This window comes from Oncorhynchus mykiss, chromosome 5, assembly GCF_013265735.2.
Source record: "Oncorhynchus mykiss isolate Arlee chromosome 5, USDA_OmykA_1.1, whole genome shotgun sequence".
NCBI lineage: Eukaryota > Metazoa > Chordata > Actinopteri > Salmoniformes > Salmonidae > Oncorhynchus > Oncorhynchus mykiss.
In genome coordinates, this window is record NC_048569.1 from 94001744 (window position 1) to 94022229 (window position 20486).

The 20486-nt window shown below is 44.6% G+C and overlaps 2 protein-coding genes across 5 annotated transcripts in view; both read left to right on the forward strand.

Moving 5' to 3' along the window:
- Positions 1-16783, forward strand: part of rxrgb (retinoid X receptor, gamma b) — a 78509-nt gene extending 61726 nt beyond the window's left edge. For all 4 annotated transcript variants that reach the window (XM_036978899.1, XM_036978897.1, XM_036978898.1 and 1 more), the window contains exons 5-9: positions 5576-5736; positions 7251-7380; positions 12625-12849; positions 14879-14984; positions 16251-16783. In XM_036978899.1, coding sequence (XP_036834794.1) covers positions 5576-5736; positions 7251-7380; positions 12625-12849; positions 14879-14984; positions 16251-16398 — 770 coding nt within the window. In that variant the 3' untranslated portion in view covers positions 16399-16783. The remainder of the gene's footprint in view (positions 1-5575; positions 5737-7250; positions 7381-12624; positions 12850-14878; positions 14985-16250) is intronic.
- Positions 16784-17831: 1048 nt separating this feature from the next.
- lmx1a (LIM homeobox transcription factor 1, alpha) overlaps positions 17832-20486 on the forward strand; it is a 43586-nt gene continuing 40931 nt past the window's right edge. Inside the window, exon 1 of the mRNA XM_036978901.1 lies at positions 17832-18506. The gene's annotated coding sequence lies outside the window, so the exon portion shown is untranslated. The remainder of the gene's footprint in view (positions 18507-20486) is intronic.

Here is a 20486-nt window from a genome sequence, read left to right on the forward strand (position 1 = left end):
AGGTTGTGTCTGCATGTAGAGAGGGAAGGAGGGAGGTTGTGTGCTCTTGTGAGTGTGTTTTGTTTGGATCTGTAATGTCTGGGTAGTGTATTGGGGGTGGATCTGTAATGTCTGGGTAGTGTGTTGGGGTGGATCTGTAATGTCTGGGTAGTGTGTTGGGGGTGGATCTGTAATTTCTGGGTAGTGGGTTGGGTTGGGGGTGGATCTGTAATGTCTGGGTAGTGTGTTGGGGGTGGATCTGTAATGTCTGGGTAGTGTGTTGGGGGTGGATCTGTAATGTCTGGGTAGTGTGTTGGGGGTGGATCTGTAATGTCTGGGTAGTGTGTTGGGGGTGGATCTGTAATGTCTGTGTAGTGGGTTGGGGGTGGATCTGTAATGTCTGGGTAGTGTGTTGGGTTGTGGATCTGTAATGTCTGGGTAGTGTGTTGGGGGTGGATCTGTAATGTCTGGGTAGTGTGTTGGGGGTGGATCTGTAATGTCTGGGTAGTGTGTTAGGGGTGGATCTGTAATGTATAGTGAGTGTGTTGGGGGTGGATCTGTAATGTCTGGGTAGTGTGTTGGGGGTGGATCTGTAATGCCTGGGTAGTGGGTTGGGGGTGGATCTGTAATGTCTGGGTAGTAGGTTGGGGGTGGATCTGTAATGTCTGGGTAGTAGGTTGGGGGTGGATCTGTAATGTCTGGGTAGTGGGTTGGGGGTGGATCTGTAATGTCTGGGTAGTGTGTTGGGGTGGATCTGTAATGTCTGGGTAGTGTGTTGGGGTGGATCTGTAATGTCTGGGTAGTGTGTTGGGGGGGATCTGTAATGTCTGGGTAGTGTGTTGGGGGTGGATCTGTAATGTATAGTGAGTGTGTTGGGGGTGGATCTGTAATGTCTGGGTAGTGTGTTGGGGGTGGATCTGTAGTGTCTGGGTAGTGTGTTGGGGTGGATCTGTAATGTCTGGGTAGTGTGTTGGGGGTCGGTCTGTAATGTCTGGGTAGTGTGTTGGGGGTGGATCTGTAGTGTCTGGGTAGTGTGTTGGGGTGGATCTGTAATGTCTGGGTAGTGTGTTGGGGGTCGGTGTGTAATGTCTGGGTAGTGTGTTGGGGGTGGATCTGTAATGTATTGTGAGTGTGTTGGGGGTGGGTCTGTAATGTCTGGGTAGTGTGTTGGGGGTGGATCTGTAATGTCTGGGTAGTGTGTTGGGGGTGGATCTGTAATGTCTGGGTAGTGTGTTGGGGGTGGATCTGTAATGTCTGGGTAGTGTGTTGGGGTGGATCTGTAATGTCTGGGTAGTGTGTTGGGGGTGGATCTGTAATGTCTGGGTAGTGTGTTGGGGGTGGATCTGTAATGTCTGGGTAGTGTGTTGGGGGTGGATCTGTAATGTCTGGGTAGTGTGTTGGGGGTGGGTCTGTAATGTCTGGGTAGTGTGTTGGGGGTGGATCTGTAATGTCTGGGTAGTGTGTTAGGGGTGGATCTGTAATGTCTGTGTAGTGTGTTAGGGGTGGATCTGTAATGTCTGGGTAGTGTGTTGGGGTGGATCTGTAGTGTCTGGGTAGTGTGTTGGGGTGGATCTGTAATGTCTGGGTAGTGTGTTGGGGGTCGGTCTGTAATGTCTGGGTAGTGTGTTAGGGGTGGATCTGTAATGTCTGGGTAGTGTGTTGGGGGTGGATCTGTAATGTCTGGGTAGTGTGTTGGGGGTGGATCTGTAATGTCTGGGTAGTGGGTTGGGGGTGGATCTGTAATGTCTGGGTAGTGTGTTGGGGGTGGATCTGTAATGTCTGGGTAGTGTGTTAGGGGTGGATCTGTAATGTCTGGGTAGTGTGTTGGGGGTGGATCTGTAATGTCTGGGTAGTGTGTTGGGGGTGGATCTGTAATGTCTGGGTAGTGTGTTGGGGGTGGATCTGTAATGTCTGGGTAGTGTGTTAGGGGTGGATCTGTAATGTCTGGGTAGTGTGTTAGGGGTGGATCTGTAATGTCTGGGTAGTGTGTTGGGGTGGATCTGTAATGTCTGGGTATTCATTGGTATGTGTGGTATGTTTACATTTTACATTTGAGTCATTTCGGCGAAGGCTCTTATCCAGAGAGACTTACAGTTTGTACATTCATCTTCAGATAGCTAGATGAGACAACCACATATCACAGTCAGTACATTCATCTTCAGATAGCTAGGTGGGACAACCACATATCACAGTCAGTACATTCATCTTCAGATAGCTAGGTGGGACAACCACAAATCACAGGCATAGAAATTACCTTTTCCCTCAGAGTAATAGAGTCAGAGCTAGAAAGCAGGGGGTCAAGTGCTGGTTCAGGTGTGGGGGGGGGGGGATTATTTAAGATACTGTTTGAAGAGTTTCAGATATTTTCGGGAAGAGGGGCAGGGACTCTGCTGTCCTAACTTCAGGGGGGAAACTGGTTCCACCATTGGGGTGCCGGGACAGAGCAGAGCTTGGACTGGGCTGAGAGGGAGTTGCCCTCCCATAGGGGTGGCAGGACCAAGAGACCTGAGGTGGAGTGCTGTGATCGGGGTGTAGGGTTTGAGCATAGCCTGAAGGTATGGAGGGGCAGTTCCTCTTGCTGTTCCGTAGGTAAGAACCATGGTCTTGTAGTTGATGTGAGCTCCGACTGGAACCCAGTAGAGAGTGCGAAGGAGCTGGGTGACTTGAGATGATTGAAAACCAGACGGGCTGCAGCGTTCTGGATAAGTGCAGGGGTTTGATGTCACAAGTGGGGAGCCCAGCCAACAGCGAGTTGCAGTAGTCAAGACCTGCGCCGAGTAAATGTCAGTTGGGTTTTCATAGCCGAGCATTCAGAGGTCGAGACAGCAGGTGTGGTAGAGAGAGAGAGAGTTGAAAACAGCAGGTCCAGGACAAGGTATCGTGTCCTGTGAACAGGTCAAGGTTCCATAGCCGCAGGCAGAACATTTGAAACTGGATCAGCAGCACGACCAGGTGGACTGGGGACAGCCAGGAGTCATCAGGCCAGGCCAGCCGTGAGGCATGATCCTTGTTCTCAGGTCCCCCGGGGGAGAGAGAGAGAATTAGAGGGAGCATACTTAAATTCACACAGGACACCAGATAAGACAGGAGAATTACACCAGATAAAACAGACTGACCCTAGCCCCCCGCAACATGCTCTGCTCTGCGATGGTGCCACAGTGTGCCCTGACCCACCCCTGTCTCAGCCTGCAGGTCAGTATGCTGCAATAGTCTATGTTGCGGGGGTCTAAGGTCAGTCTGTTATATCTGGTGTAATTCTCCTTTCTTATCGACGATACCCTGGACAGGGCCAACCGGGCCCAACCACCCACTTTGCCAGAGCACAGCCCCCACACCACTCGAGGGATATCAACAGACCACCAACTTACTCTCCAGAGACAAGGCTGAGTATAGCCCACGAAGATCAACACCACTAGAGGGATATCAACAGACCTTACCATCCTGAGACAAGGCTGAGTATAGCCCACGAAGATCTACTCCACTAGAGGGATATCAACAGACCTTACCATCCTGAGACAAGGCTGAGTATAGCCCACGAAGATCTACTCCACTAGAGGGATATCAACAGACCTTACCATCCTGAGACAAGGCTGAGTATAGCCCACGAAGATCTACTCCACTAGAGGGATATCAACAGACCTTACCATCCTGAGACAAGGCTGAGTATAGCCCACGAAGCCTCCCTGACAGAGAAGGGCAGTCTTGACAGAGAGAAGGGCAGTCTTGACAGAGTGAAGGGTAGTCTTGACACAGAGAAGAGCAGTCTTGACGCAGAGAAGGGCAGTCTTGACACAGAGAAGGGCAGTCTTGACACAGAGAAGGGCAGTCTTGACACAGAGAAGGGCAGTCTCGACAGAGAGAAGGGCAGTCTCGACAGAGAGAAGGGCAGTCTTGACAGAGAGAAGGGCAGTCTTGACAGAGAGAAGGGCAGTCTTGACAGAGAGAAGGGCAGTCTTGACAGAGAGAAGGGCAGTCTTGACACAGAAAAGGGCTGTCTTGACACAGAGAAGGGCAGTCTTGACAACGAAAAAGGCAGTATTGACAGAGAAGGTTAGGGTCAAGAAGATCGTTCTGGGAGAGATAATGAGAGAGTTGATCAGAGACAGAACGATCACGTGTTTTGGAAAGAAAAGAAAGAAGAGATACAGGTCTGTAGTTTTTGACATGAGATGATCAGATGAGTCGAGTGTTAGTTTCTTAAGGAGGGAAATGACTCAGGCCATTTTGAAGTCAGAGGGGACGCAGTCAGTGGTCAGGGATGAGTTGATGAGGATGGAACACAGCCAGTGGTCAGGGATGAGTTGATGAGGATGGAACACAGTCAGTGGTCAGGGATGAGTTGATGAGGATGGAACACAGCCAGTGGTCAGGGATGAGTTGATGAGGATGGAACACAGTCAGTGGTCAGGGATTAGTTGATGAGGATGGAACACAGCCAGTGGTCAGGGATGAGTTGATGAGGATGGAACACAGCCAGTGCTCAGGGATGAGTTGATGAGGATGGAACACAGCCAATGGTCAGGGATGAGTTGATGAGGATGGAACACAGCCAGTGGTCAGGGATGAGTTGATGAGGATGGAACACAGCCAGTGGTCAGGGATGAGTTGATGAGGATGGAACACAGCCAGTGGTCAGGGATGAGTTGATGAGGATGGAACACAGCCAGTGGTCAGGGATGAGTTGATGAGGATGGAACACAGCCAGTGGTCAGGGATGAGTTGATGAGGATGGAACACAGCCAGTGGTCAGGGATGAGTTGATGAGGATGGAACACAGCCAGTGGTCAGGGATGAGTTGATGAGGATGGAACACAGCCAGTGGTCAGGGATGAGTTGATGAGGATGGAACACAGCCAGTGGTCAGGGATGAGTTGATGAGGATGGAACACAGCCAGTGGTCAGGGATGAGTTGATGAGGATGGAACACAGCCAGTGGTCAGGGATGAGTTGATGAGGATGGAACACAGCCAGTGGTCAGGGATGAGTTGATGAGGATGGAACACAGCCAGTGGTCAGGGATGAGTTGATGAGGATGGAACACAGCCAGTGGTCAGGGATGAGTTGATGAGGATGGAACACAGCCAGTGGTCAGGGATGAGTTGATGAGGATGGAACACAGCCAGTGGTCAGGGATGAGTTAATGAGGATGGAACACAGCCAGTGGTCAGGGATGAGTTGATGAGGGAAGTGTGGAATGGGATAAGGTCTCCAGAGATGGTCTGGAGAAGGGAGGATGAGATGGGGGTCGAGTGGGCAGGTTGACGGGAGGTCAGACCTCACTAAATCGCAGGATGTCATCTGGAGAGAGAGGGGAGAAAGGAAGTGTGGAGGCGTAGGGTAGTTCTGTGTGAGTGAGACCATGTGGACTCAACAGGCTGCGTTGTGCTCTCGTGTGGTAAATGTGTCCACTATGTTTCCCTGTTCTGTGTCCATTTGGAATGGTTGTGGAATGTCTGACAGATTGGCATAAATCTTTCATTGTTGTGGGTTGTCTGGTGTGTTTGTTGCACCACGAGTGTCATGCTTGTGGATGTGTGTGATCTGTTAAGTTCACTTACAGAAACCCTCTAACGTTGGTCCCTGTGACTCCATGCAGCGGTGCAGGAGGAGAGACAGCGGGGGAGGGAGCGAGGGGAGAACGAGGTGGAGTCCACCAGTAGTTTTAATGAGGAGATGCCCGTCGATAAGATTCTGGAAGCAGAGCTTGCCGTGGAACCCAAGACAGAGACATCAGCAGACGAAGGCCCTGGCAACTCGGTAAGGATGACATAGAGAGGTGTTTCTTAAAGGTGCAATGAGGCTGTTTTTATCTCATTATCAAATCATTTCTGGGTAACAATTAAGTACCTTACTGTGACTGCTTCAAATAGCTTTTTCTGTCTGGGAGTGTCCTGAGTGATGAGAGGGAAACTGAAAACTAGCTGTTATTGGCAGAGAGGTTTGGAACTCTCTTTCTTATTGGTCTATTAACTCATTTACCGCCCACAAATGCTGATGCTCCAGATACTCAACTAGTCTAAAGAAGGCCAGTTTTATTGCTTCTTTAATCAGCACAACAGTTTTCAGCAGTGCTAACATAATTGCTAAATTGTTTTCTAATGATCAGTTAGCCTTTTAAAATGAACTTTGATGAGCTAACACAACGTGCCATTGGAACACAGGAGTGATGGTTGCTGATAATGGGCCTCTGTACGCCTATGTAGATATTCCATAAAACAATCAGCTGTTTCCAGCTACAATAGTCATTTACAACATTAAAATGTCTACACTGTTTTTCTGATCAATTTGATGTTATTTTAACGGACTGTAAATGAGAGAGCACTCCCCTCCTGTAAATGAGAGAGCAGCTCCCTCCTGTAAATGAGAGAGCACCCCTCTTGTAATTGAGAGAGCATCTCCCTCCTGTAAATGAGAGAGCACCTCCCTCCTGTAAATGAGAGAGCATCTCCCTCCTGTAATTGAGAGATCCCCCCACCTGTAAATGAGAGAGCATCGCCCTCCTGTAAATGAGAGAGCATCTCCCTCCTGTAATTGAGAGAGCACCCCTCTTGTAATTGAGAGAGCATCTCCCTCCTGTAAATGAGAGAGCATCGCCCTCCTGTAAATGAGAGAGCATCGCCCTCCTGTAAATGAGAGAGCATCTCCCTCCTGTAATTGAGAGAGCACCCCTCTTGTAATTGAGAGAGCATCTCCCTCCTGTAAATGAGAGAGCATCTCCCTCCTGTAAATGAGAGAGCACCTCCCTCCTGTAAATGAGAGAGAATCTCCCTCCTGTAAATGCATCCCCCTCCTGTAAATGACAGAGCACCACCCTCCTGTAATTGAGAGAGCATCTCCCTCCTGTAATTGAGAGAGCACCGCTCCTGTAAATGAGAGAGCATCTCCCTCCTGTAAATGAGAGAGCACCTCCCTCCTGTAATTGAGAGAGCACCCCTCTTGTAATTGAGAGAGCATCTTCCTCCTGTAAATGAGAGAGCATCGCCCTCCTGTAAATGAGAGAGCACCTCCCTCCTGTAATTGAGAGAGCACCCCTCTTGTAATTGAGAGAGCATCTCCCTCCTGTAAATGAGAGAGCACCTCCCTCCTGTAAATGAGAGAGCACCTCCCTCCTGTAATTGAGAGAGCACCCCTCCTGTAAATGAGAGAGCATCTCCCTCCTGTAAATGAGAGAGCACCTTCCTCCTGTAAATTAGATCCATTTAATGTTAATACAAAAGATGGAACATGATTCAGATATGTTGTATCTTACACTCTCTGTATCTTCTGTCCAGACAAACGACCCAGTCACCAACATCTGCCAGGCAGCAGACAAACAGCTGTTCACCCTGGTGGAGTGGGCCAAGAGGATTCCTCACTTCTCAGAGCTGCCCTTAGACGACCAGGTTATTCTACTACGAGCAGGTACAGAACACTTACTTATCATCATTTGTTTTTATATTTCTGTTAGTTGGAATTAGCATTGTGGGGCGGCAGGTATCCTAGTGGTTAGAGCGTTGGACTAGTAAACTGAAAAGGTTGCAAGATCGAATCCCCGAGCTGACAAGGTACAACATTATGTTGTTCTGCTCCTGAACAAGGCAGTTAACCCACTGTTCCCAGACCGTCATTGTAAATAAGAATTTGTTCTTAACTGACTGGCCTAGTTGAATAAAGGTGTAAAAACAAATCCTCATGAAGCTGGTTGAGAGAATGCCATGGGTGTGCAAACATGTCATCAAGGCAAAAGGGTGGCTACTTTGAAGAATCTCAAATATATTTTGATTTGATTAACACTTTTTTGGTTACTACATGATTCCATATGTGTTATTTTATAATTTTGATGTCTTCACTATTATTCTACAATGAAGAAAATAGTAAAAGAAAAGAAATGAGTAGGTATGTTCACATTTTTGACTGGTACTGAAGGTAAAGTGACTAGGCAACAGGATGGATAATAAACAGTAGCAGCAGCGTATGTGATGGGTCAATAGAGTTAGTGAAAAACGGGTCAATGCAGATAGTCCAGGGACCTAATTGGTTAACCACACTGAACAAAAATATAAACGCAACATGTAAAACGTTGGTCCCGTGTTTCATGAGCTGAAATAAAAGATCCCAGAAAGATCCTTGAAAGCGGCAGCTCTAACTTTTAGCTCAGTGCGGATGTTGCTTGTAATCCGTGGCTTCTGGATGCGTTATGTACGTACGCTCACTGTGGGGACGACGTTGTCGATGCACTTATTTATGAAGCCCGTGACTGATGGGGTAAACTCCTCAATGCTATCGGATGAATCCCAGAACATGTTCCAGTCTGTGCTAGCGAAAAAGTATTGTAGCTTAGCATCCGCTTCGTCGGACCACTTTCGTATTGAGCTCTTCATAGTCTCCATCCTATCCCATAGTTGACATGTTGAGAACAGTCTCCATCCTATCCCATTGTTGACATGTTGAGAACAGTCTCCATCCTATCCCATTGTTGACATGTTGAGAACAGTCTCCATCCTATCCCATTGTTGACATGTTGAGAACAGTCTCCATCCTATCCCATTGTTGACATGTTGAGAACAGTCTCCATCCTATCCCATTGTTGACATGTTGAGAACAGTCTCCATCCTATCCCATTGTTGACATGTTGAGAACAGTCTCCATCCTTTCCCATAGTTGACATGTTGAGAACAGTCTCCATCCTATCCCATAGTTGACATGTTGAGAACAGTCTCCATCCTATCCCATAGTTGACATGTTGAGAACAGTCTCCATCCTATCCCATAGTTGACATGTTGAGAACAGTCTCCATGCTATCCCATTGTTGACATGTTGAGAACAGTCTCCATCCTATCCCATAGTTGACATGTTGAGAACAGTCTCCATCCTTTCCCATAGTTGACATGTTGAGAACAGTCTCCATCCTATCCCATTGTTGACATGTTGAGAACAGTCTCCATCATATCCCATAGTTGACAGGTTGAGAACAGTCTCCATCCTATCCCATAGTTGACAGGTTGAGAACAGTCTCCATCCTATCCCATAGTTGACAGGTTGAGAACAGTCTCCATCCTATCCCATTGTTGACATGTTGAGAACAGTCTCCATCCTATCCCATAGTTGACATGTTGGGAACAGTCTCCATCCTATCCCATAGTTGACATGTTGAGAACAGTCTCCATCCTATCCCATAGTTGACATGTTGAGAACAGTCTCCATCCTTTCCCATAGTTGACATGTTGGGAACAGTCTCCATCCTATCCCATAGTTGACATGTTGAGAACAGTCTCCATCCTATCCCATAGTTGACATGTTGAGAACAGTCTCCATCCTATCCCATTGTTGACATGTTGAGAACAGTCTCCATCCTTTCCCATAGTTGACATGTTGAGAACAGTCTCCATCCTATCCCATTGTTGACATGTTGAGGACAGTCTCCATCCTATCCCATTGTTGACAGGTTGAGAACAGTCTCCATCCTATCCCATTGTTGACATGTTGAGAACAGTCTCCATCCTATCCCATTGTTGACAGGTTGAGAACAGTCTCCATCCTATCCCATAGTTGACATGTTGAGAACAGTCTCCATCCTATCCCATAGTTGACATGTTGAGAACAGTCTCCATCCTATCCCATAGTTGACATGTTGAGAACAGTCTCCATCCTATCCCATAGTTGACATGTTGAGAACAGTCTCCATCCTTTCCCATAGTTGACATGTTGAAAACAGTCTCCATCCTATCCCATAGTTGACATGTTGAGAACAGTCTCCACCCTATCCCATAGTTGACAGGTTGAGAACAGTCTCCATCCTATCCCATAGTTGACATGTTGAGAACAGTCTCCATCCTATCCCATTGTTGACATGTTGAGAACAGTCTCCATCCTATCCCATAGTTGACATGTTGAGAACAGTCTCCATCCTATCCCATTGTTGACATGTTGAGAACAGTCTCCATCCTATCCCATACTTGACATGTTGAGAACAGTCTCCATCCTATCCAATTGTTGACATGTTGAGAACAGTCTCCATCCTATCCCATAGTTGACATGTTGAGAACAGTCTCCATCCTATCCCATTGTTGACATGTTGAGAACAGTCTCCATCCTATCCCATAGTTGACATGTTGGGAACAGTCTCCATCCTATCCCATTGTTGACATGTTGAGAACAGTCTCCATCCTATCCCATAGTTGACATGTTGAGAACAGTCTCCATCCTATCCCATAGTTGACAGGTTGAGAACAGTCTCCATCCTATCCCATAGTTGACTTGTTGAGAACAGTCTCCATCCTATCCCATAGTTGACAGGTTGAGAACAGTCTCCATCCTATCCCATAGTTGACATGTTGAAAACAGTCTCCATCCTATCCCATTGTTGACATGTTGAGAACAGTCTCCATCCTATCCCATAGTTGACATGTTGAGAACAGTCTCCATCCTATCCCATAGTTGACAGGTTGAGAACAGTCTCCATCCTATCCCATAGTTGACATGTTGAGAACAGTCTCCATCCTATCCCATTGTTGACATGTTGAGAACAGTCTCCATCCTATCCCATAGTTGACATGTTGAGAACAGTCTCCATCCTATCCCATAGTTGACATGTTGAGAACAGTCTCCATCCTATCCCATTGTTGACATGTTGAGAACAGTCTCCATCCTAGCCCATTGTTGACATGTTGAGAACAGTCTCCATCCTATCCCATAGTTGACATGTTGAGAACAGTCTCCATCCTATCCCATAGTTGACATGTTGAGAACAGTCTCCATCCTATCCCATAGTTGACATGTTGAGAACAGTCTCCACCCTATCCCATAGTTGACATGTTGAGAACAGTCTCCATCCCATCCCATAGTTGACATGTTGAGAACAGTCTCCATCCTATCCCATAGTTGACATGTTGAGAACAGTCTCCATCCTTTCCCAATGTCTTTGTTTTTCTGTACAATAGCAATAGTGTATTGAATGATACATGTATTTGCACTGAACAACATTAGTGAGAGGAAAGTCGTTTGTTTACTTATAATTCTTTGATAAAAAGGGAATTTATCAATGTCTTTGTTGAAACACTATCGTAAGTCTGCCCCTCATTTTTCACATAGGGATATTTTCTAAATAATGAAGCAGATTGGCAAAGGACAGTTGGATAAATTAAGTAGGAACAAACTAAATATTCATTACACATTGGTATTTTGTGTTCTACATTATATTTGCTTGATTAAATTGGTTCATCATTCTCCTTTGTCAAGATTAAATTACATTACTGTGAAATATTTTTCCATTTTCCAATATTTTCTTTTCCTTAGCGTATATTGATGACATAGTCCATTATCATTTTTAGTTTGATTTTAGAGTAAAGTTTGAGCTTTGGTTAACACCATTATATTACTGGGTTTTTTATTGTTTAAGTTTTAGTTTCAAAACAAAAACAACTTCTTAATTGGGCTCCCGAGTGGCGCAGCTGTCTAAGGCACTGCATCTCAGTGCTAGAGGTGTCACTACAGACCCTGGTTCAATTCAAGGCTGTATCACAACCGGATGTGATTGGGAGTCCCATAGGGCGGCGCACAATTGGCCCAGCGTCATTCGGGTTAGGGTTTGGCCAGGGTAGGCCGTCATTGTAAATAAGAACTTGGCTTGCCTAGTTAAATAAAGGTTAAATAAAATTCTAATTAAAAAATATAACACCTGCTGTTGTTAACAAAGTGACACACCCCTCTTACCCGAGGATGCTGATCGGTCTTGATGATGCATGGAAAAGCCAACATGATGAACTGTAAATTATCTATGTCCTTGTTTCGCCACCCCTCTTACCCGAGGATGCTGACCGGTCTTGACATGGAAAAGCCAACATGATGAACTGTAAATGATCTATGTCCTTGTTTCGCCACGACTCCATGAAACATAGAATATTACGGATCTTCAGGTCCCGTTGATAGGATAGTCTCGAACAGAGCTCCTCCAGTTTGTTCTCTAGTGACCGTACGTTCGTTAACAGAACGGAGGGTAGAGGCGGTTTATTTGCTCGCCAACATAGTCTTGCCGGGGTTCTGGCTCGCCTGCCTCTTTTGCGTTCTGATCTCCAGAATCTGTTTTCGGTCATAGGAAATAATGGCAGAGATGTTATGTAAAAAAATGTTAAAAAGTTAAGATCAGCGTAAAAAAAACACACACAAAATAGCAGAATTGGTCAGGAGTCCGTAAAACGTCTGATTCCCACTGCAGCGCCACCTTTCTTCTCTCATATTGATGTTGCATCCTATAACAAAATTCAACCTGACCTGGTCTTTGCATGAACCAGTTTCCCGTCATCTACAATGAACATATTGCCAACAGTGACTCTTTGAAAAACACCTCAACGCTGACCTCTGCTGGTGGGATATTTCAAACACTAACCCTAAATGCAGGAGAGGAAATATCACACCACATCACTAATGAGCTGAAGACCCTGATCGGAAACCGAGAGAGAAAGACAGAGACAGAAATAGAGGAGAGCGAGAGAAAGACGCATGAAGAGAATAGGAAATATTTGAAGATAGAGAAGTGGGAGGGATAGAAAAAGAGAGAGATGAAATAGAGAAATTAAGAGAGAACAGTAGATAAACACTAGTATTCACATGCAGTGACTTTAGTTGCCAAGTAAAGATTCCCTGTGTGTTTATCTGTTTTATGTTCAGGCTGGAACGAGCTCCTCATCGCGTCCTTCTCACACCGCTCTGTCACGGTGAAAGACGGAATCCTATTGGCCACGGGTCTCCACGTCCAGAGAAGTAGTGCTCATAGTGCCGGAGTGGGCTCCATCTTTGACAGAGTCCTGACAGAGTTGGTGTCTAAGATGAAAGACATGCAGATGGACAAGACAGAGCTGGGCTGCCTACGAGCCATCGTCCTCTTCAACCCAGGTCAGTGCTTGCAGAGGCGTCAAGCACCCCCCAAAAAAATCTGAAGGGGCACAAAGTATGTGAGGACGGCTAAGTTGGAGAATTTAGATTTTTTTCAAACACCTGATTCAGCTTTTTCCTGCAATCTAGAGCCATCAGTATATGCATATCTAAGCATACCTCTTGAGCTGTCTGTATCCTCCTGACTGATTGTTATTTTTTCCTTAAGAAACTACATGTGTGTCTTATTTGGTACATTTAGTTGTTGCTTGCTTTTCTACCAACTTTGCCAGCAGGCATGTCAGCTAAGATAGTTAGACAAGCTAGCTACTCTAACTTGATTGATAGATCTGAAATGTTTTTTTTTGGTATCTAGTTATGAGGTTGGGAGATTGGGAACTGATCTGGGCTGAAGTTAAAGCCGACGTCATAACATTTATAAGTGGCTAGCAGTATTACAGAGAGAAAAAACTCAATCAAATATATATATATTTTTAATGTGAGGGGGCACGTGCCCCTGTGGCCCCTATGGGCATTACACCTCTGTCTACTTAGTTACACCAACAGTTATGATAGTGGTTTGTTAAATTACTTTTCTGTGTTCTCTGTGTGGCGTATGAGGTAAGGAATGAGGTTGTTGATGTGACCTTGTGGTCTGGGCTGTGCGGTCTTCATGTTAGCGGACATGGCCATGACAAGGAATCCACAATAGATAACTATGAGTCATTGTAATGTTGGTGTCGGTGGGATGGCTCATCGGGCAGCATGACTGTATCCTAATGTTCCGGTGTGAGTGACTAGGACTAGTATCCAGTTTGACTGAAGTGGAGAAGGAGAGGGTTTTGTGATGGCCCTGAATTATTCTGAACCGTCTCAGTGCTTCTCCTTCCAATAGGGTGCTTTCCCTTTAATTCCCAATTAAATAGCCAGCATCAGCTGCGCAAAAGGGTTTTTTTTGTGATGGAGACGTGACTGAGGATGTGTTCCCGAAGCTTCTCTATTCCGGTTGTTTTGTTGCTGTTAAACGTGTGTTTTGTAGCCTGAGACAGTTTACCCAGGATCGGATCCACTCTTTGCGTCCGTGGACTACACCTCTCCATTCTTCGTGGCCTTTCTCCGCTGGAGATCTATTGGCGGATTGTCTGACTGACCGACTGACTACCACCTTTTTTTGTATACGGTATTTCATTTGTTTTGATATGATGTATACGGTGATGATTTATGTAGTTAGATGTAGTTGAGGACTTAGTAAGAGCTGATACGCTTTAAAGTTCTGTGGTAAAATTGTTATATTGATTGTATGATTTAATACTGGGTTTACGCTACACGGAATGAACGGACAAACATTGCGTGACAAAAGTCACTTGAGTTCACTGAACTCCTTTACCGGGCTGGACTCTTTTTAGGCCCGAGGTACAGGACATTTCTGGAGGAACCAGAACTCATTGTGTTATATTATTATGTGTGTGTAATCCATTGATGTTGCTAATACAACCCATGCAAAAGAATAGTTGTTTTTGAAGTTCTTTTCAATGTTTTAAGGGTTTATGAAAAGTTGATTTCCCTTCTGACGTTTACATAAGTCCTTTGTATTGGTGTAGACTTGACGGACCAGATGGGACTCATTCCCTCCCAAACTAAAAGGAGAAACCAATGTTTTCTCTGGTAGGCACAACCTACCTGGCACCCCTATAAAAAATAACCTCAAGTCAAAACCGTTACAGTTTGTCTAATAGGAGAGAAGGTAGGGACGGACTGGGATCAGAAATCAGCCCGGGCAGTTCTAACACACCAGTCCATTGTTTTCCTAAAGCCCCCCCCCCCCCCCCCCCCCCACACACACACCAGACATTTATTATTTTTACTACAGACCCTCATTATTAGCCAAATAATGATAATGCAAAAAAATCCCGATTTAGACAGGCTCACAGGCCTAAAGATGGACCAGCCCATCTGGCGTTTGCCTGAACTGACCTATGGCCAGTCCGTTTCTGAGAGAAGGTGAATATATAAAGGCATCGGACTGACTCTAAATGTTCTGTTGTTGCAGATGCAAAAGGCCTGTCAAATTCACCGGAGGTGGAAGGGCTGAGGGAGAAGGTCTACGCCTCGCTGGAGTCCTACACCAAAGCCAAGTACCCAGACCAACCCGGCAGGTACAGTATTCACCGCTCATACAGACCGGGTTGGGGTCAATTCAAGAAGTATACTGACATTCCAATTCAATAATTTACTTCTCAATAAGCTTCTCAATAAGCTTCTCAATAAGCTGTAAAAGGAGAAGCTATTTATGTCAAACTTTTTCAAATACAAATCACTTCCTAAATTGACTTCAATTGTAATTGACCCCACCCTTGCTACAGACGGGACACATCCCAATACAATCTGATTGTAATTGACCCTACCCTTGCTACAGACCAAACACATCCCAATACAATCTGATTGTAATTGACCCTACCCTTGCTACAGACCAAACACATCCCAATACAATCTGATTGTAATTGACCCCAACCTTGCTACAGACCAAACACATCCCAGTACAATCTGATTGTAATTGACCCCAACCTTGCTACAGACCAAACACATCCCAGTACAATCTGATTGTAATTGACCACACCTTTGCTACAGACCGAACACATCCCAGTACAATCTGATTGTAATTGACCCCAACCTTGCTACAGACCAAACACATCCCAGTACAATCTGATTGTAATTGACCCCAACCTTGCTACAGACCAAACACATCCCAGTACAATCTGATTGTAATTGACCACACCTTTGCTACAGACGGACACATCCCAATACAATCTGATTGTAATTGACCCCAACCTTGCTACAGACCAAACACATCCCAGTACAATCTGATTGTAATTGACCACACCTTTGCTACAGACCGAACACATCCCAGTACAATCTGATTGTAATTGACCCCACCCTTGCTACAGACCGAACACATCCCAGTACAATCTGATTGTAATTGACCCCACCCTTGCTACAGACGGGACACATCCCAGTACAATCTGATTGTAATTGACCCCAACAGACCGAACACATCCCAATACAATCTGACCACTGCCCTTGTCTCATTGGAATTGACCACTTATTTTAAAGAAATTGTTTTCCTTTTAATATTGTGGACACCTATCGGGCACTCTCACTTATCTGTGGTCATGAGGAAAAAGGTACAGGAAAGTGAGCCATTCCTTGAAAAGAGGACAATGAGCAAAGAAAGAATATTGTGACATAATAATGATATTATTATGACATAATGATAATATTATGACATAATAATGATAATATTATGACATAATAATGATATTATTATGACATAATGATGATATTATGACAAAATTAATGATAATATTACGACATGGTCATAGCCAGGTTTAATCTTTGTTTCTTGTGACTCTCCCTCCTCCTAGGTTTGCAAAACTGTTGCTGCGTCTCCCCGCCCTGCGCTCCATAGGCCTCAAGTGTTTGGAGCACCTGTTTTTCTTCAAGCTGATAGGAGACACGCCCATAGACACCTTTCTCATGGAGATGCTCGAAGCGCCACACCAAATCACATGACACGAGTCCCACTTCCCTCTGTATATACTCCCACAATGTAATTGATATGAAGATGAAACTCGATTCGAGTTGTAAAACAGACGTATTTTGTACAAAGAACAAATGATTATTAATGTCAACAATGTGTGTTTTTTGGGGGGGTACGAGGAACGTCCGGTTTAAGAGAGTGGAATGGGGTGTAAAAAAAATACTCTGTTAAAAACACAATTCTAATAAAATTTTGTAAATAGATAATTTCAGGTATCCATTTTAAAAGCAACCCAAAGCAATATTGAAAATAATATTTTATTAAAAGATGAATTGTATAACACTGAAAACCGTCCCTAAGTTTCTAAAAAAAATTAATTTTAGAATTCTTCCAGAATAAAATAATATACAATTTGGATTTTTCGGAATAGTTTTGTTTGTGATGTTTCTCATGCCTTTTCACAATGATTAAACAGACTAGGTGGTACTATATATCACACATTCATATAAAGTCAGGTCCAAAATTTATTGGCACCCTTAATAAATACTGAGCTATATTGTATGTGGCAAAAAATATATAACAATTATATTATTTTATACTAATACATTCCTCAGCTAAATAGATTTCGTTTAACAAGTAACACAAAAAAGTTATCTAAAAGACGGGTCAAAATCATTGGCACCCTTTACGAGGATAACGACACGAGCATTTTTCTGAAATATTTTATGCGATTGGAGAACACATTGGGATCTTAGACCAGATTTCCTCCATACAGAATCTTTCCAGATCCTTGATATCCTTCGGTCCTCATGAACTGCCCTCTTCAATTCAAACCACGGGTTTCAATGGGGTTCAAGTCCGGAGATTGAGATGGCCATTGCAAAATGTTGATTTTGGGGTCAATTAACCATTTTTTTCTGGATCTTTATGTGTGCTTGCGGTTATTGTCTTGCTGGAAGATACACTCTTGGCCAAGTTTCAGCCTCCTGGCAGAGGCAACCAGGTTTTTGGCTAAAATGGTTCATGATGATGTTATTGTTCCTTAACAAGGGCCCGAGGACCATGGTTCATGATGTTATTGTTCCTTAACGAGGCCCGAGGACCATGGTTCATGATGTTATTGTTCCTTAACAAGGGCCCGAGGACCATGGTTCATGATGTTATTGTTCCTTAACAAGGGCCCGAGGACCATGGTTCATGATGTTATTGTTCCTTAACAAGGGCCCGAGGACCATGGTTCATGATGTTATTGTTCCTTAACAAGGGCCCGAGGACCAGTGGAAGCAAAATAGCCTCATAACATCAAATCTCCACCACCATATTTTACAGTAGGTTATTTTCTGCCTCTGTTTTTATTTTACCCCCGTGGTATCCAATTCGTGGTATCCAATTGTTAGTAGCTACTATCTTGTCTCATCGCTGCAACTCCTGTACAGGCTCAGGAGAGACGAAGGTTGAGAGTCATGCGTCCTCCGAAACACAACCCAACCCAGCTGCACTGCTTCTTAACACAGTGCGCATCCAACCCAGAAGCCAGCCGCACCAATGTGTTGGAGGAAACACTGTGCACCTGGCAACCTGCTTAGCGTGCACTGCGCCCGGCCCCCCACAGGAGTCGCTTAGTGTCGTTATCCTCGCAAGGGGAGGATGCTGGAATATTTAAATCTCTTTGAGAGATTTATTTAACAAAATCTCTTTCTCTGAGCAATTCTATTAGTGTAAAAGTATATATATTTAGCATATAATAATATAGCTTAGTATTTATTTTATTCTGTTTGTTTTTTTTGCTCATCTTTATCAAGGGTACAAATGATTTTGGAACTGACTATGTGGTTTTACATCAATCAGTGTAGGTTTACCCAGGTACGGCCATCTGTATGTAGTACACTACTGCGTCTGAATGTCTTGTTTCCTTCAATGAGCCTCTACAGGCCGTGAGTTGATCTACTGTATGTAGCCCTACCGGTAGTTCTCAGCGCTAGTGGGGCATTTAAGCCCTGAACAGCGCCTGACAGGCAGCCCTGTCTTCCAGGATGCACTCAGCCCCAAAGACCAGAGCCAATCTCATGCAATGAACGACAAGCTGTCGAGCCACATTCAAACACATTCAGACAGAAAGCTTAAGCCTAGAGGGGAAAAGGTAATATGGCTAGCTTCTTTCAAAATTAAGGCAACTTTATAATGATACTAAGACTGATTTGTTGTAGATTAGCAATCTTTTTGTGTTCGTTAGCTAGCTTGCTGGCAGGGCTGCAAACAAGCTCACTTGGCTAACTAGTCTTGTGAGCTACCTAGCTAGTTAGCTAGGCAGTCTTGTTAGCTACTGTAGCTAGCTAGTTATCTATGCTAGTTGTTATCTTGAGTAACAGATATGCTTATAATTATAGGGGACACTTTATGTTTTGTGGATACTATTTACATTTACAGAGCTCCATTCCTGACAGGCTGATCAGATTAGCTTTAAGCCTCAGACCTTGATAAGATTCAATAGCAGCCTCAGAAGCGGATACATTTAGATGCTGCCTTGTAGGATGTTTCATGAGCAAATCTCCATGCAGGCATATTAACAGTCAAAGTGCCTTATAGGCTGATCAGATTCAATAGCAGCCTCAGAAGCTGATAAGTCAGCATGCTGCCTTGTTGGCTGTTTTAATGAGAGCATGTTTTGTCTATCTATATGAATGGGGCCAAGACAGATACCTGACCTTAATTGTAGTCATTCTCCAATCAGTGATTGGATGTATTACTTTGTTTCACTGATGTTTCTGTCTTTATCGTATAACTGTGTGATGGTTGACTGTGACATTAAAGAAAACAAGGCAATCGAATCAGTCTTCCCACAGTCTGCAGTGTTACTTTGCTGGTTCCATGTAGCCTATTACAAGTAAGTATTATTGAAACTAACAGCCTCCTTTCAAAATTCAGCGTCACAATGATTAGTTAAAATATTTACATATGAACATGCTTGCCAGGCTAATTTCTAGGCTAACTGGTTTACATAAGACTACAGTGGTCGCAATTGAAAAAGTTGTTTAATCCCGGCCAAAAAGTAGACATAACAAGAAGGTTGCTGAGGGGAGGACGGCTCATGATAATGGCTGTAATGTAATGGCTGGAATGGAGTGTGTAATGACTGGAATGGAGTGTGTAATGACTGGAATGGAGTGTGTGTAATGACTGGAATGGAGTGTGTGTAATGACTGGAATGGAGTGTAATGGCTGGAATGGCGTATAATGGCTGGAATGGAGTGTGTAATGACTGGAATGGAGTGTGTAATGACTGGAATGGAGTGTGTGTAATGACTGGAATGGAGTGTGTGTAATGACTGGAATGGAGTGTAATGACTGGAATGGAGTGTGTAATGACTGGAAGGGAGTGTGTAATGACTGGAATGGAGTGTAATGACTGGAATGGAGTATAATGACTGGAATGGAGTGTGTAATAACTGGATTGGAGTATAATGACTGGAATGGAGTGTGTAATGACTGGAATGGAGTGTGTAATGACTGGAATGGAGTTTGTAATGACTGCAATGGAGTGTGTAATGACTGGAATGGAGTGTGTAATGACTGGAATGGAGTGAAGTGATTGGTATCAAACACATGAACACCATATGTGTTTGATACCATTCCAGACATCGTTATGACCCGTCCTCCCCTCAGCAGTCTCCTCTGGTAAGAAGGGTATAAAATCCTAACTGAAATGTAATTTTCACTCAAAGGCTGTACACCGTTGGCTTTAATAAGACAAGACAGGGTCAGGCTTAGGTATCCATCAGCAGGAAACACTGTGTTAAGAGGAATGATGTCTCTGAAGCATAACAGTACATTAAGCTACGCACCTGATGTTGTCTAACATAATATTGTTTCAACTTAACGGTGCACCCCTTAGTCCTAATGTAAACATAATGGTAGCCCTGCCAAATGATGCTGAGGAATGAAGTTGGAGAAATGTTGACCTATAAATGTTTTCTAGGTGGTAAACGTTCTGCCCGAGTGGGAGGGGCCTGAGTTGGAGCAGAGGGTTGAGGGAAACGTTCTGCCCGAGGGGGAGGGGCCTGAGGTGGAGCAGAGGGTTGAGGTAAACGTTCTGCCCGAGGGGGAGGGGCCTGAGGTGGAG